This window comes from Canis lupus, chromosome 35 (assembly GCF_048164855.1).
Source record: "Canis lupus baileyi chromosome 35, mCanLup2.hap1, whole genome shotgun sequence".
Taxonomy (NCBI): Eukaryota; Metazoa; Chordata; class Mammalia; order Carnivora; family Canidae; genus Canis; species Canis lupus.
In genome coordinates this window covers 1925951-1942611 of record NC_132872.1, presented here as the reverse complement: position 1 = coordinate 1942611, position 16661 = coordinate 1925951, and the positions used below count along the sequence as shown (strand labels likewise).

Here is a 16661-nt window from a genome sequence, read left to right as displayed (position 1 = left end):
ATGGCATAATGGAGATACATTCTGTGAGATAGGAAGTATTTTTAAAAGTCAACCTCACCAAATCTTGAAAAAGTTGTTTCTGCCAAAACCAAGTATAAATTCTGCAACTTATACAAATCAACAATTGCTCAGCAAGTACAGTGCTTTGTTAAGCACACAGGTAAAATAAAATTTAACTCTGTTGTCAGTGAAATATTTAGCTCATTAATTACATTTTAGTCATACTTAATACCGATTAGAAACACAGCATGAAGTTTTTTAAATTAATGAATTGTGTTTAAAAGATCATTACTAGGGCAGTCCGGGTGGCTCAGCGATTTAGCGCCGCCTTCAGCCCAGGGTGTGATCCTGGAGTCCTGGGATCGAATCCCACATCAGGCTCTCTGCATGGAGCCTGCTTCTCCCTCTGGCTGTGTCTCTGCCTCTCTCTCTCTCTCTCTCTCTGTCCCTGATGAATAAATAAATAAAACCTTAAAACAAAAAAAAACAAAAAAAAAAAAAGAAAGATAGATAGATAGATTACTAGATTTAGAACTATGATACTCTTCTTTTTTGGAGATTTCAGTCATCACAGTGAGGTTACATAAAGTTATTGGGCAAATGAAACCTGGACACAGAAAAAAAGCAGAGGAATTGATTAACAAGTAAACTTTTAATTAGCCCAGGGATAATAAAGAGAAGAGAAACTAGAAGCATAAAATTTTAGAGTGGAAAGGACTTCAAAGATACTCTAATCGGTGGTTTACAATCTGTGGGTTCCTAGAGTTTTTGCAAAGGGTCTGCAATTCCATATGCACATTTACATTTTCTTTATCTATGGACTTAGTTATTAATACTTAACCCCACAATTCCCCACTCCTGCCAGATTTTAATAGTCCTTTTACTTGAGAAGACAGAGAACTATTGATCTAGTCCAATTCTCTATTAGTAGCAGGACTGTCACCCAAGTGCACTTATGCCCACATATAGTGCTTCTTTATACATACATTCAATTTGTAGGGGGGTAGAGAAATTAAATCATTCCTTCACTTTCAGTTGCCAGTGGCTCCCTCAGGTATTTCCATAAGTGTCCAACTGAGATCCTCGCTAGCTAAAATCTTTAATTGTAGGATCAATAATCCTTTTCTGTTTGGGTGTTGGGTGTACCTTACTGATAAAAGTCATGTCCTGAGTCTAGTAGTTACAAAAGGTGGAACTAGGACTCAATAAATACTTATTGACTTCTAAAGTCAAGGAAGTAGAATGTTACAGATTTAAAAACATACACATAGAGAGTTCAATAATCTGGTATGGATGGGACAAAGAAAATTATATCTTTTCTCCAAAAAGGTTAAAAAAAAGATAAAATTATTTTTTTTATCCTCTCCATTTATTCTTGGCAAATAATGCCACATATTTTCCTTTCACGTTTTCATCAGTGCATCATTTTTTTTTAAAAAAGCAATAATCAGTCCCTCAAAACAGTGGTGTAAATAAGAATTTATAGGCATAGTGCAAATCCCACAAGCTTTAAGGAAACAAAACCAAATGTTAATTTACAGATTCAAACAACAAGAAGATAGCCTTTTACGTAAACTGATTCCTCTGTTGTAGGGGACAACAGCAAGAGAGTGAAGAAAGAATGGACTCTGGATGTCAATTTTCATTTTGCCAATTACTAGCTGTGACATCCTGAGAAAGTTCTCCAAACTTCAATTTCATCCTATCTATAAAATGGTGAGAATATGTACTTTGCAGAGTTCTTAGGAAGATTAAGGGAAAAAACACACAGAAAATACCTAACACATGCTAGTTACTCAAAATTAGTTCCCCATTCTTCCCACGTTTGGCTGTCCTCTTCTCTGATTGCTTTCTAAATCAAATTCAAAAGATGTTTCCTGTCTTTTTCCCCACTAGTTTTCATTCCATCTCCCTGTATTTGTCACTCTTAAAGTCTATCTCATTCTTTTCCTCTCCACGTTTTCTTTCAAGCTGTTTCCAATACCTACAAAGAATGACTATTTTTAACTAATCTTACTAGTCTCATTTTATCTATTCAATAAAATCTCTCCTCCACAGAGCAAAGGAATTTACAGAGGAAATAAGACAAACTGGAGGAAGCTTACTACTTACTGAATTTGTTAATGAGCGAAGCAATAGTCCTTACTCTTCCCATAGAATCTATAACCCTTCCCCCATAGGCCTCTGCATCAAGCCCAGGATAATTACATTTCTGCCTCAAAATAAAATAAAATCCCCTACATCTTGTACTCTAAACACCAGTTGTATCTAAGTTGGATCAATATCTCATGATCTGTGTCTCTGATATGCTTACTTAAATCATTTTATATATACTCGGGCATCTCACTGTAATCCAAGTTGAAAAAGTCACTTTGGTTTCTCATAAATGGATATGCCACGGCTGACCTCATCAAAAAAGTAGAACTACATCCTATCATTAATGAACATGCCTCAGGTTCTTGGGATATGTTTTATAAAGAGAACTTAGTAGGTAAAAGAATGAAAGAGTCCCACAGGGAAAATTCTTGACTTCACATTTCTGACAGATTTGGGCTTTAGCTGTGACTCTGCTGAGAGTGGAGATGGGTGCCATCATAGCACCAAAGCTGGGCATACCCTCAGTTCTTACCCTGTGCCTTCCTGAATTTTAAGATTTCTGACCTTGTCTACTACCAACAGTTTTTAAACCTCTACTGCATCTTTGCTAGTATATAGCTTTATTCCTCAGATAGCAAATGTATTATCCAAGTTCAGAGATACAACTGAGGAATTAACATGAAAACCATGTTTCCTCAATAAATCAGAAGCTGCTAGTTAGCCTCGAGAGCCTATGAAAAAACACCAAAATGGTATCACTCAGTCACCAATCTAAAGAGAGAACTTTGACTCAAGGTATAAATGAAATTGTAATTATATAAATATATTTATAAATATTTATACAATTATATACTTATACATAAGCACTTACACAGACTTAGAAAAAAATGTAAGAACATTAATTCAAAAGGACTCACTGAAGAATAAACAGAATTTTCCATGATTTCCTTGAGGAGATACACAACTCATTCTTTAGGAAGGGTCCCTCTAAATCCAACCATTAGAAACCATATTCTCTAATTGTGTACTAGCAACACGTAAGCATCTTTTTTTTTAATCCCCCCGTTGCCAAGAAAGCAATCTTAAAGTACATGGGAACCTAAGGTCTCTGAGCAATCGCAATTTATGTTCCTCAAGCAGAAGAATCAATTGATCCAAATTCCCAATTGACAAAATAGGCCCATTCTATATAACAAGGTTAAAGTCCTGATTTTGCCACCAGAATAGTTACTACCCCTTCAGAGGACTCTATTTAAAGCTCAAAATAAGAATTGAGCATACAGTGAAGGTGATAAGTCAAACAGTATTACATAGATTCACGATGGTCTCTTCTAAATAATACTGAAAAAAAGCTTTCACCAACTATATTTTGAATGTGGCTTTTGTTGACAGAAAAACCCCACAACATCTGAAGATTGCCAATAATCTTCTCCACCTCCCTTACTAAATGTCTTATAAATTGAATTTAAAGGTCTTCCCCTTATAAACTGAATTTAAAGGTCTTCCCCTTACAGAGGCTTTCAGTTTTGACACCTTTTGCAAGAAAACAGTAGAGGAATTAATAAACTCATTCAGTCACCAGAGCCTTTTAGAAACTATTCCAACCAGGGGTAAAAAAATGAATCATTCTAACCGTAGGAACATGGTTAGCAACTCTCAGCCGCGTATTCTTTTTCCCCCCAGGACATACATAAGTATGCCTTAAAGCACATAGGACAATCAATAACCACAGTGGTTACAACTACAAGCCGTTGTACTGCATGATTATTGAACAGCTGCCTTCCCATAGATCACGTGCAGACCCATACAATGGAAGGGCCAAAGGAACTAATATGCTGTACTGGCAAAAACAGCAAGCACCTTCCTATCTTACTCACCATAATAGCCTCACCAAATGTCCATTTCAGGACTAGCAGGATCAATACAGTTTATAAAGTAATAATGAAGAAAGCTGTTTCAGGCTAGGATATTGAAAGCCACCCATGCTACTCACCCTACTACATTTAACACTCGTTCTGCCAATAACACACACCATGGAAATAATTCTAGCTGGGAACATGGGAATCCATTGAAAAATTTTTAAATATGATGAGCAATAATTATAAGGGATGCTTTTTCCATGAAAACAAAAGCCTGGATATTTTGTCACATGATATTTCTTACATGAACAACAAACAAAACATGTTATATAGAGTTTCATTTCCCTACCAAAAATGGGGCTTACAAAAATGGAAGGTTGTTCTTATTCTGAATGTAGCCATTCCTTTACCCAAGGAGTCTGAGGAGTAACATTATCATTTGATCCCAAAAAAGTGCCGTGCAAGAGACCACTTATTGGAACACACATTTCCTGCTGCCAGTACTAGGAGGTCTAATCCTTATACTTCCATTTGGTCACCAGATTAGGTAAGAAAGAAAGAATAGTAGGAAAAAGAAGAAAATAGAAGAGGAGTGAAAAGGTGGAGGGAGGGGGTAAACAGACTGAATATAGAAGAAAGCAAGAAATAAAAGAGAAGGCAGGTGACTTGCTTGCCCAACTTTGGCTCTATGGTCCTATGAGCCAAAATGCATACTTAGTGACATGGTATCTCACAGGAAAAGGGGAAAAAGGGGTAAGCTGAGAGAGGTCAGGCCATGATGTTAATTTCTTTCCTGTACAAAGACAGTCTCTTGAGGACAAAGGCCTGCCTCCTGTAATGTAATGTCATAGTCCAGATGAGAGAGTTTCCTTCGAGGGAAGTTGGTGAGAAGTTCAAAACGTTCATTTGGATATCCTTTAGACTGGACGTGCTTCACCAAAGCCTATGAAAAATAAGAGAAAGACAAAGCTGTTAGATGGAAATAAAAAGAAGGAATATTTAAAGAATTAAATATCTTATATTCATTTTTATATCAGATAAGATATGAACTTCAAATTACTCTTCACATAACCAAAGCTTACCCTCGTGAAAGGGCCAATATAACTCTTTGGATATATGTTCTTCAGTCCACCTACAGACATCTCTGCCACCTGTACACTGAATTCCTTCTTGCCTTTTCAGAAACCATCCCACTACAATACCCCTTTGACACACATCTTCAACATCTCACTCTCTATAGATGCTTCCCATCAAACTTAAACATGCTCAGCTGCTCCTTCAATCATTTTTTTCCCCTCTGATTATTGCCCATTCTCTCTCTCTAGCTTCAAAACCAAACTTCTCAAAAAAGTGATCTAAACTTGCTGTATTGGGATCCCCGGGTGGCTCAGCGGTTTAGCGTCTGCCTTCAGCCCAGGGCCTGATCCTGGAGACCTGGGATCGAGTCCCACGTCAGGCTCCCTGCATGGAGCCTGCTTCTCCCTCTGCCTGTGTCTCTGCCTCTCTGTGTGTCTCTCATGAATAAATAAATAAGATCTTTTAAAAAATAAACAAACAAACAAACCTGCTGTATCTACTATCTCTCTCCCATTCCCTTCCAAATACTAGACCAGGGAGACAGTTCTGGGTATCAGCACCAGCGACCAGAACCTTCTTGTACTTCAGTCATACAGTCTTGAAGAATCATATTAATTATCTCCAGCCACAGCAAGTGGCCTGACCCAAGGGGGATTCACTCATAGGCTAAGCTAAGCTAATTAGACCCATTCTCTTTTCTAGGAATTAGAAACAGAGGGAAGGCCCATCAGCTGTGGACTTTAGACGTAAAGGCTGATGCCCTCAGCATCACTTCGATAAACCATGTGTAAGTTTAGAGGTAAACAAAAACCACCAATATGTAGAGAGAAGAATGATGTGAAGCAGAAAATTGGAAAAGGGAAACAAAACAGATCCCATGAGAAAAATACACAGGAAAACAATCTTGGTTCTTAACCAGTTTGCAGTTTCAGCTACTAGGATACCCAGGAGCCCCACTATAATCTTCAAACAATCCTGCTCCTCTTTCCCAAGTAATAATTTCAGTTGGGTTTCCATCCCATGCAGCCATAGGATAGAAAATCCTTGACTGGACAAACCCTGTGTGACTTGCATAAGATAATCTGAGAAGGAAATAAAGTTACCCGAATGAAGATTCACCACAATCTTCTAGTTAGAGGCCAAACTGAATACCTACCATCTACATCAAAGAATCATAAAGCCAATTATGCCAATTAAGTAAGTTTCTATGCTTCGAGTAAACACTGTCAATTAAATATACTTACCAGCAGTTTAGCTTGCTCTGGAAGAGTGATCTGTTCCCTTTTCCCATCTGGATACCGCAACATCAGTTGTGCTTTTGGTCCTAAAGGAAAGGTTTAAAAAAAAAAAAAAAAGATAGTAAGAGCTTAAGACAGAAGACTAAACAAATCAACCCCTTCAGCAACATTCAAGTTTTAAATAAAGCAGGTCTAGAATGTAACTCACCATTTACATCTATGCCCTCCACTATTCCATCTGATTTTTCAGGTGACATCTCTAATATTTCTGAATCCACAGGTGGCAATCCTTGGTGGTTTGTGGCTGTTCCAGGCTCAGTTCTGGCTGGGGGCTCAGTCAGTGGCCTTCTATTCTCCTCTTTTCTATGCCCCAGATCTTTGTGGGGAGATTTTCTGGACTTGGCAAGATTTTCTATCTCCTCTTCTTCATCAGAGCCACAAACGGATATGAACTCCTCACTGCCAGAAAAAAGTTCAGATTCAGATTCTTCATCTGAGCGGCTATCCTGTTTTGTCTGTGTTGAATCAAAGTGTGTCTCTTGCAAGGAGGCTCTGATGGCAGCTTCTAGCTGGCTGTCTTCACTTGCATCTATAAGGCTCTCCTGCGAGATGCAGTCATAAAACATGGGTAAAAAGAAAAAGAAAACAGTTAAACCAAAAAAACAGATAAAGTCAAATAGGAAATAAGAAACAGAACCAGGTTGCCAATATTCTTTTCTGCTGAGTATATCTCTTTCCTAAATTTTAAGCTATTTGAGTGCTACAACTTTGTCTTACACAGCCAAGATGGAATGTATATTTTAAAAACAAAAATAAAAACCACCTGGTTTTTAATTATATATTAATAATTATACCACCTGGCATAATGGTGTTGCAAACACAGGTTTTCTTTGTCAAAATGAATAGAATCAAGAAAATAGTTTATTCTCAGCCCAGAAAAATATAAGCAGGCTTTAAATATACAGCGAAAACATTAGTTTTTAAAATGACTCCACATGGGAAAGGATGTCTACCTTGCTTATCACTATGTTCTTCACATAGCAACGCTCCGACAGAGAAGGATATCAATAAATTCAGTAATCATCATTTTGCAAAAAAATCTAACATTCAAATCAAAACAAAACAGCATATAGAATATGAAAAAATGACAGCTATGTTTTCCCAAGCTTAATTACAATGAAGGGTTTCATTGTGATCATGAGAAATGCAAATTTCAACAGTTGTCCCCTATGTAAAGTTCTGTCACAAATATCACTAAACTGACTGAATCACAAAATATCGGTTATTTCAGTGGAACTTATTTAGACCCTAACTCAAATTATTTAAAAAATTTTTTTGTAAGGAAACCAAAAGTTGAACACTAGACATCTCATGATATTAAAGAATTGCTGTTAATTTCTTAAAGGGTGTGTTACTGGTATTATGATTGTGTTTTAAAAAAGTAAGAGTCTTTATCTTTTAAAGATACATGCCAAAGTATTAATGAATGAAAAGATGAATTCTGAGATTCATTTCAAAATAATGTGACTACAATGGGGTATAAATGAAACAAGACTGGTCATGTACAATGATTACTGCAATTGGCTAACGGATACATAGATGCTCAATTAATTCCTTCCACTTTTGTTTTCTGGGTTTTTTAAAAAAGATTTTATTTATTTGAGAGAGAGAATTAGTAAGAAAGAAAGCGAGCAGGGGATATGGAGGGACAAAGGGAGAGAGAGAAGTCAACTCCCAGCTGAGCAAGGAGCCTGATGGGGGCTTGATCCGAGGACTCTGAGATCACGACCTGAGCCAAAGGCAGACACTTAACCGACTAAGCTACCCAGGTGTCCCAGGTTCCTTCTACTTTTGAACATGCTGAAAATTTTCCACAATAAAAAGGTAAAAAATGTATGTGTTGCTAACAAAAAACTAAAAGAACCTCATTTTGGCTTTTACTATCTGCTAATCATATAGTAAAAAAATTAAAGGAAAAATGTTAAATAAATTTAAGACTAATCTACTAACAAAAAAGGGCAAGTAAAATGCCCACATGACCTTCAATGGCTTTTAGGTGGATTGTAGGTTTACAATGACAATGCACAGCATGTAGCTTGATTTTATTATTTTTTTTTAAGATTTATTTATTTATTTATTCATGAGAAACACAGGGAGAGAGGGGCAGAGACACAGGCAGAGGGAGAAGCAGGCTCCATGCTGGGAGCCTGACATGGGACTCGATCCCGGGTCTCCAGGATCACACCCTGGGCTTCAGGTGGCGCTAAATCACTAAGCCACCGGGGCTGCCCATGTAGCTTGATTTTAAAGACTGTCTCCATGGTGACACTACTAACTTCCTATCCAATATCCATTCTCTTCTGATTTTTTATAGAATCCTAATGATGTCTATAAAAGAAAATATGTCCAGCCAAAAAATTCCATTTATTAGTTTCTCTTGTAGCTAGAAAAAAAAAATTGTGTTATGGAGTTAAAGAAGCACTTACAGAGAAATTATAGAACTCACAGATATAACAGAAAAGTCTGAAATTAATGACTAAGATTCCATCTTAAAAAAGCACCCACACAGAAAAAGAAAATTAAGTCAAACCCAAACTACACAGAAGGAAAAAGAGAAAAGACAGAAATCAATGACCTAGAAAACAGAAGAGAAATCATTAAAACGTAAAGCTAGTTGTTTAAAATCAATAAAACTGATAAGCCTCTAGCCAGACTGTCAGGAAAAAAAGAATCTACAAATTATCAATAACAGGATTAATAGTATTATTAAGGATTAATAATGACTGCTACAAATACTATAGTCATTAAAGAAATAACAAGGAAATAATAATGAACAACTTGTCAATATAGTCAACCCCTAAGGTAAAATGGATAAATCCCTACAAAGACAAAACCTACTAAAGCTCATTAAAGCATAAGTGGGAGTGCCTGGGTGGTAGAGTCAGTTGAGTATCCAACTCTTGGTTTCAGCTCGGGTGGTGATCTCAGGGTCATGGGATATATCCCTCGTGGCTCTGCACTCAGCACAGTCTGCTTGAGACTCTCTCTTCCTCTCCCTCTGCCCCTCCCACTCGCACACTCTAGTGCTTTATCTCAAATAAATAAATCTTTAAAAAAAAACAGAGAAGAAATGGATAATTTAATCTTAAATGGCTCAGAACTGCTTTGTGCCATAATTGCATTTTTCTCTAATTTTGAGATTGCTTTAAAATTTTAAATAATACTTTAATCTGCTAAAGACCTTCAATGTCACAAGAATGTCAAACCTAGTGACCATTTCTGAAGAAAATAAAATATTGAAATATGTATTATCACTGTCATAAAAATTTATTTCCATGAAATAAAGATGTAAATTTTTATAGCAAATTATTATATCCTATTAACTTTATGTAGTAATCAAACTTTCTATTACTAAAAAAAGAAATACATAATTCCTAATCTATTAATTAAATTGAATCTATAGTTTAAAAACTTCCCGCAAAAAAAGCTCTAGGTCCAGATGGCTTCACTGGTAAATGTCATGTAACATTAAGGAAGAAAAAGTATCAATTTTACACAAACTCTTCCTGAAAACAGAAGCAAAGGAAATACTTCCCAATTCATTATGAAGCCAGCATTACCCTAATACCAAAACCAGACAAACACATTACAAGGAAGACAAAAGACAAAGAAACTACAAACCAATATCCCTCATGAATATAGGCCCAAGAATCCTTGACAGAATTTTGGCAAATGAAATCCAACAATATATAAAAGAGCAATCCATCAGTAACCAAGTAGCCTGGGTTTTTAAGCCTAACTTTTTTAGCCTAGGAATGCAAGGTTGGTTTAAGATTAAAACGCCAATCAATAGGGGCACCTGGGTGACTCAGTTGGTTAAAGCATTCACCTTCCGCTCAGGTCATGATCCTGGGGTCCTGGAATCAAGCCCCATGTCAGGCTCCCTGCTTGGCAGGGAGTCTGCTTCTCCCTTTCCCAATGCCCCTGCTCATGCTCTCTCTCTCTCAGATAGATAGTTAGATAGATAGATGCCAACCAATAGAATTCGATAAAAAAAAAAAAAAACCAATGTTCATCTAAACAGACGTAAAAAACTTTTGACAAAATTCCCTCATGATAAAAACTCAGCAAACTAGGAATAGAAGGAAACTTCCCTCGACCTGATAAACTGTATCTATAAGAAAAATAAAGCTAACATCAAAGTTAATGGTGAATGAGTGAAGACTTTCACCCCAACACCAGAAGCAAATTAAGGAGGTCTAATCTGGGATCCCTGGGTGGCGCAGCGGTTTGGCGCCTGCCTTTGGCCCAGGGCGCGATCCTGAAGACCCAGGATCGAATCCCACATCAGGCTCCCAGTGCATGGAGCCTACTTCTCCCTCTGCCTATGTCTCTGCCTCTCTCTCACTGTGTGTTTATCATAAATAAATAAAATTTAAAAAATTAAAAAAAAAAAAAAAGGAGGTCTAATCTCACTACTTCTATGTAACTTTGTACTGGAGGTCTTACCTGAGAAAAAGGCATAGAGATTGGAAACCTCAGGGTTGTGAGTTTAAGCCCCACATTAGATGTATAGTTTACTAAAAGAACTAACTAAATAAGCAAGCAAGCTCATGTGGATCTCTCTGTCATAGATCCCTCCCATGTTAAAAAAAATTTAAGATTTTATTTATTTATTCATGAGATACACAGAGAGAGGAAGAGACATAGGCAGAGGGAGACGCACGCTCCTCACAGAGAGCCCAATGTGGGACTCTGTCCCAGATCATGTCCCGAGCTGAAGGCAGGATGCTCAACTGTTGAGCCACCACCTTCCGCTCAGGTCCTGGATCCTGGGATCCAGGATCGAGTCCCCTATCGGGTTCCCCGCTTGGAGCCTGCTTCTCCCTCTGCCTGTGTCTCTGCTGCTCTCTGTGTCTCCCCTGAATAAATAAATAAATCTTTTCTTTTAGAAAAAGATTGTATTTACTTATGAGAGAGAGAGAGAGAGAGAGAGAGAGAGGCAGAGACACAGGCAGAGGGAGAGGCAGGCTCTATGCCAGGAGCCCGACGTGGGACTCGATCCCCGGACTCCAGGATCGCGCCCTGGGCCAAAGGCAGGCGCTAAACCGCTGAGCCACCCAGGGATCCCCTATATAAATCTTTTTTAAAAATTTTTTAATTAAAAAAACAAAGCAAAACTCATATGTGGAAACATAAAAGGCCTGAAATAACCAAATAACTATAAAGTTGAATTTACACCATGCAATTTCAAGACTTATAAAGCTACAGCAATCAAGACAAAAATATTTGTGTAAAGAAAGATGTATCAATTGAAAAGAGCCCAGGGATGCATGGGTGGCTCAGCAGTTGGGCATCTGCCTTCAGCCCAGGACGTTATCCTGGAGTCCCGGGATCAAATCCCACATCGAGTTCCCTGCATGGAGCCTGCTTCTCCCCTCTGCCTCTCTCTGTGTCTCTCATGAATAAATAATTTATGGGCAGCCCGGGTGGCTCAGTGGTTTAGCGCCGCCTTCAGCCCACAGCCTGATCCTGGGGTCCCAGGATCGAGTCCCACATCAGGCTCCCTGCGTGGAGCCTGCTTCTCCCTTAGCCTGTGTCTCTGCCGCTCTCTCTCTCTCTCTCTCTCTGTGTCTCTCATGAATAATAAATAAAATCTTAAAAAAAAAAAAAAAGAAGAAGAAGAAGAGTCCATAAATGCACATATACATCTCCATTTGTTAACAAAGGTATAAAGGGCAATTCAATGGGAAAAGGATGTGTTTTTAACAGAAAGTGCTGGGGAGGGCACCTGGCTCAGTAGGTTAAGGCGACAGCCTTCAGCTCAGGTCATGAACCCAGGATCAAGCCCCATTGCATCATGCTCCCTGCTCAGCAGGGGGACCCATTTTTCTCTTTGTCTGCTGCTCCTCCTGCTTGTGCTCTCTGTCAAGTAAGTAAAATCTTTCAAAAAAATAAAAAGAAACCTATAAAAAAACAACAAATGGTGCTAGGATAAATGTACAGCCATATGTAGATAAACAAAAAACTCAAACTCAATCCTATTCTGACACCATATACAAAAATTAATTTAAAATGGATGGTTGACTTAAGAACTAAAATGCAAAAAATATGGGATAAAATCTTGGGTTAGGCTAAGATTTCTTAGATAAGAGAGAAAAAGCACAAAGTATAAAAGTTTATGATTTGGGGGAATCCCTGGGTGGCTCAGCGGTTTAGTGCTGCCTTCAGCCCAGGGCGTGATCTGGAGACCTGGGATCGAGTCTCATGTTGGGCTCCCTGCATGGAGCCTGCTTTGCCCTTTGCCTGTGTCTCTGCTTTTGTCTCTCTCTCTCTCTCATGAATAAATAAAGTCTTAAAAAAAAACAGTTTGATTTGGATTTTATGAAAATTTTAAAATTTGCTCTTCAGAAGACAATTAAGAAATGAGCAAGTAAGCAACAGACTGAGAGAAAGTATCTTCAAACCACATACCCAACAAAGGCTTACCATCTAAGAAATTCTTACAACCTAATAAGAGAAAATAAAAAAATGAGCCAGAGATCGGAGTAAACACTACCAAAAGAGGGATAGCATAAGAGCATGTGAAAAGATGCTCATATCAACTTGTAAATTTTAAAATAAAGCTATAATTATTTTAAAAGATCTTATTTTATTTTGGACAAAGAGAGAACATGTGCTTGAGCATGGCGGGGGGGTGGGGGGTAGGCGGAGAAAAGAGGGAAGGAAAAGAAGAGGGAAAGAATCCCAGGCTGACTCTGTGCTGAGCAAGGAACCCAGTGCGGGGCTCAATCTTAATCCTGAGAGCATGACCTGAGCTGAAACCAAGGGTCGAACGCTTAACTAACTGAGCCACCCAGGCACCCCCTATAACATTTTTTTTTATTTATTTATTTTTTAAATAAAATGAACCCTATAACTTTTTTTTATAACTTTTTTTAAATAAAATAAACTTGGGCAGCCCAAGTGGCTCAGCGATTTAGCGCCGCCTTCATCCCAGGGCATGATCCTGCAGACCCAGGATCAAGTCCCACGTCAGGTTCCCTGCATGGAGTCTGCTTCTCCCTCTGCCTGTGTCTCTACCTCTCTCTCTCTCTCGAATGGATGGATGGATGGATGGATGGATGGATGGATGGATGGATGAACAAATAAATAAAATTGAGGCTGACTTATTACATACACAAAAGCAAAGAGGTGCCTATATGACATGCAATGGCTTGGACTGACCATTGATAACATTGTGTACCATATAAGGTTGATTTTAAAGAATGACACTATGATGGACACTACTAGTTTCCTATCACACAATCTTCTTTGCCTTAACGTCAATTGCATTTGGGCAAGAAATGTGTCCAGCTAAAATAAGCAGAACTCTTATCTGTGGCTGTTTACTTTTATATAGAGGCACTATCTCCTTCCTCCTTGTCCATGCTTGGATATAATGCCTGGGAGCACAGCATCTATATTGTAAACATGAGAACAAAAGCCAATATTAAGGATAGAGGAGGGGGTGGGGGTAAGAGGAGGAACCCGGTTCCTTGATGACGTCCACAGGAGTCACGTCTTAGATTGCCTGCCTCAACTTCTTGTTGAGAGAAGTAGGTATCTTCCTTGTTTAAGTCATTATTGTTGGGGTTTCTCTTGCAAACAGTTCACGAACATTTGTAACACAGAATTTAGTATCAGAAATGGAGTCTGAGTTAGGTACTAGTTACCCAAATCACCCCTATGTATTTGTCCAATGTTATGGTCCCACTCTTTCCCCACTAAAAGCCTTACTTTTCTGAGAGACCCAATCAAGTTGTAAACTCAATTTATGTTATTGTAATTCAGAAACTCACAAGCTCAGGCTCTGGTTTTTGACAATATCAGCCTCATGACTACCAAGGGTAAGAAATGCTTAGGGCAATTACAAAAATTCTCTGAAGGAACACCTGGGTGGCTCAGTGGTTGAGCAACTGCCTTCGGCTCAGGGTGTGATCCCGGAGTCCTGGAATCGAGTCCCACATCGGGCTCCCTGCGCGGAGCCTGCTTCTCCCTCTGCCTATGTTTCTGCCTCTCTCTGTGTGTCTTTCATGAATGAATAAATAAAATCTTTTTAAAAAAAAATTCTCTGAGTTTTTTTATGCCTTAAAAAGGTTTCTGGGTGGCCCAGGTGGCTCAATGGTTTAGCGCTGCCTTCAACCCAGGGCCTGATCCTGGAGACCCAGGATAGAGTCCCACGTCGGGCTCTGTGCACGGAGCCTGCTTCTCTCTCTGCCTGTGTCTCTGCCCCGACCCGTCTCTCATTAATAAATTTAAAAAAAAATTTTTTTAAGGGTTCTACATAAGTAAAACTTCTCAAAAATAAATAAATAAATAAATAAATAAATAAGCAAGCACTTCTCTGAGTAACGAAAAAAGCAAACAAAAACCAAAAACCTCCCAAAATACTGTGTTTATTCATAAAGATGAAACAATGTTTTAATTCCGCACTACTTTGTCTACCTAAATAAAACTTCTCTAAAGGGGAATAAGAATTCTATACCACTCCTTGGCAAGCACCCAAAGCATATTGTGCCTGGGGGGTACTTTATTCTAAGTGATAACTTAAGGAACTGTTTCACAACTGCATGATATGACTGCTTAAGTCATATCCTCTAAAACTTTTATTGTCACTGCCATCAAATCCAAATAGCACCTACAACCAATGTGTGATTCCTGTATCTTTGAAGCTCTCTTACTTACCACTGATCTTGATTCTAAGTATCAAACAGGTCTGCCTCATAATAGCATATTATAGAAATATCTCTAGATGGGCCAGAGAGCCAAGCCCCAGAGCTATATAGCCAGTAATAATGCCCAGCTATACCATCATCAGAGTGGTCTACGGAAAAGAGCGTTTCCACTGCTGCTTGGACTCGGATACCAAAAGTCCTAGCAGTGCTGCCCCTGAAGACGTAGCTTACTCTGTCACCTGGCTTGCCATAGCAGTCCCTCCTGTCTACTGCTACATACATTGTTTACTTCTAAATCCAAGTCTCAGGTCACTTGGCTGTACCCTAACTGCAAGGAAGACTGGGAATATGAATCTTGTAATTTCACTGAGAAGACTGAACCCTTATGTAGCAAATTATCAAAATACAAGGAGGGTGTCTAAGATGTTGTGCAGCTGCAAACTCTGTCCAAAACTTATATTAGTATCTTTGCTCAAAACATTTTACACAAGACATTTATTATACAGTTAGACTTAACTGCCCATCACCATTCTCAGGCATACTTACTGAACGGGCACATTTTTTGGGGGGACTGCTAGAAAGTCCATCCAGTTGCCCATGTTCACCCAGAAATCCTGTCACTTGATCCAAGAAAGAAGATACATCTAACTGGTGCCACTCTACTAGCTTCTGACCTAAAAATTAAAAACCAGGATATATAATAAAATCAATACTCTTTCTGAACATTCTCATTAAGTATTTCTTTTTGGCATATGCATAATTAAAATTTACTAGGAACATACATTCCATCCTTCACCAGCATAAGTTATATAAAGCTTCCATAAACTAGGGGATACATTAATAATAACCAACATAAGAGACTCCTAGGTATCATGACAGGGCTACTTTATCTGCTACTTTATCTGCTGATATCACTTTTTGCCATTTAAGAAGAGATTCAGATAAAGCAGTATCTAAATAAAATAATAATAATAAAACTAGCTCTACCCTCTGCTTCCCTGGTGGGATTATATCGTATAATTGAACAATATTAACATTTTAATAATAGGAAACCCAAGGGAATCCTTTATAAAAGGACAAGAAAGGTAAACAGCTATTCTTTGAAAGGACAGAACTGTACAAAAATATAAAATACTACCATCTCCTAATGTTACTAGAAACAGACCGAAATACATACTTCACAGATTTTTAAACATTTCTCAAGGGCACAAACAAAACGCTTTAACTAAATTATTACAAATTTTTCTGAAACTGGATCCAAGAGAAATATTACAGATTATTGAGATAACTGAAAGATAAATAAGAGGTTAAAGACTATAAAGGGACATAAATCTTACCTGTCCGTGGATCCAAGATGGAGACATAGGGGAAATCCCCCAACTTATAAAACTGTATGTATCTCTGACCTTCCTCACTGTCGTGATAAACCTGTTAAATCATTGATATTACAAAAAAGGTTAGCTTCTTAAAAAAGTGTCAACTATCTCCTTGTTATATACGAATAGCAACTAATTATCCAAATATACCTTTGGTATATGTTAGAATCTCACTCCTGCATTAAACAGAATATGAAAATTATCTGGTGTGAATTCTCTCAACTTCTTGCCCTGAATCCCTTGGGAAACTTACAGAAACATAGAAATCTGTTCTTCCTCCCTTCCCAGTACAAAAGA

At 38.1% G+C, this 16661-nt stretch overlaps 1 protein-coding gene across 1 annotated transcript in view; it reads right to left on the bottom strand.

Moving 5' to 3' along the window:
* Positions 1–2895: 2895 nt before the first annotated feature.
* Positions 2896–16661, bottom strand: part of UBXN7 (UBX domain protein 7) — a 55845-nt gene continuing 42079 nt past the window's right edge. Inside the window, exons 7-11 of the mRNA XM_072812224.1 lie at positions 16326–16416; positions 15535–15662; positions 6480–6873; positions 6278–6357; positions 2896–4899 (exon numbers count right to left, since the gene is read on the bottom strand). Of these exons, the coding sequence (XP_072668325.1) occupies positions 4738–4899; positions 6278–6357; positions 6480–6873; positions 15535–15662; positions 16326–16416 (855 nt within the window). The 3' untranslated portion in view covers positions 2896–4737. The remainder of the gene's footprint in view (positions 4900–6277; positions 6358–6479; positions 6874–15534; positions 15663–16325; positions 16417–16661) is intronic.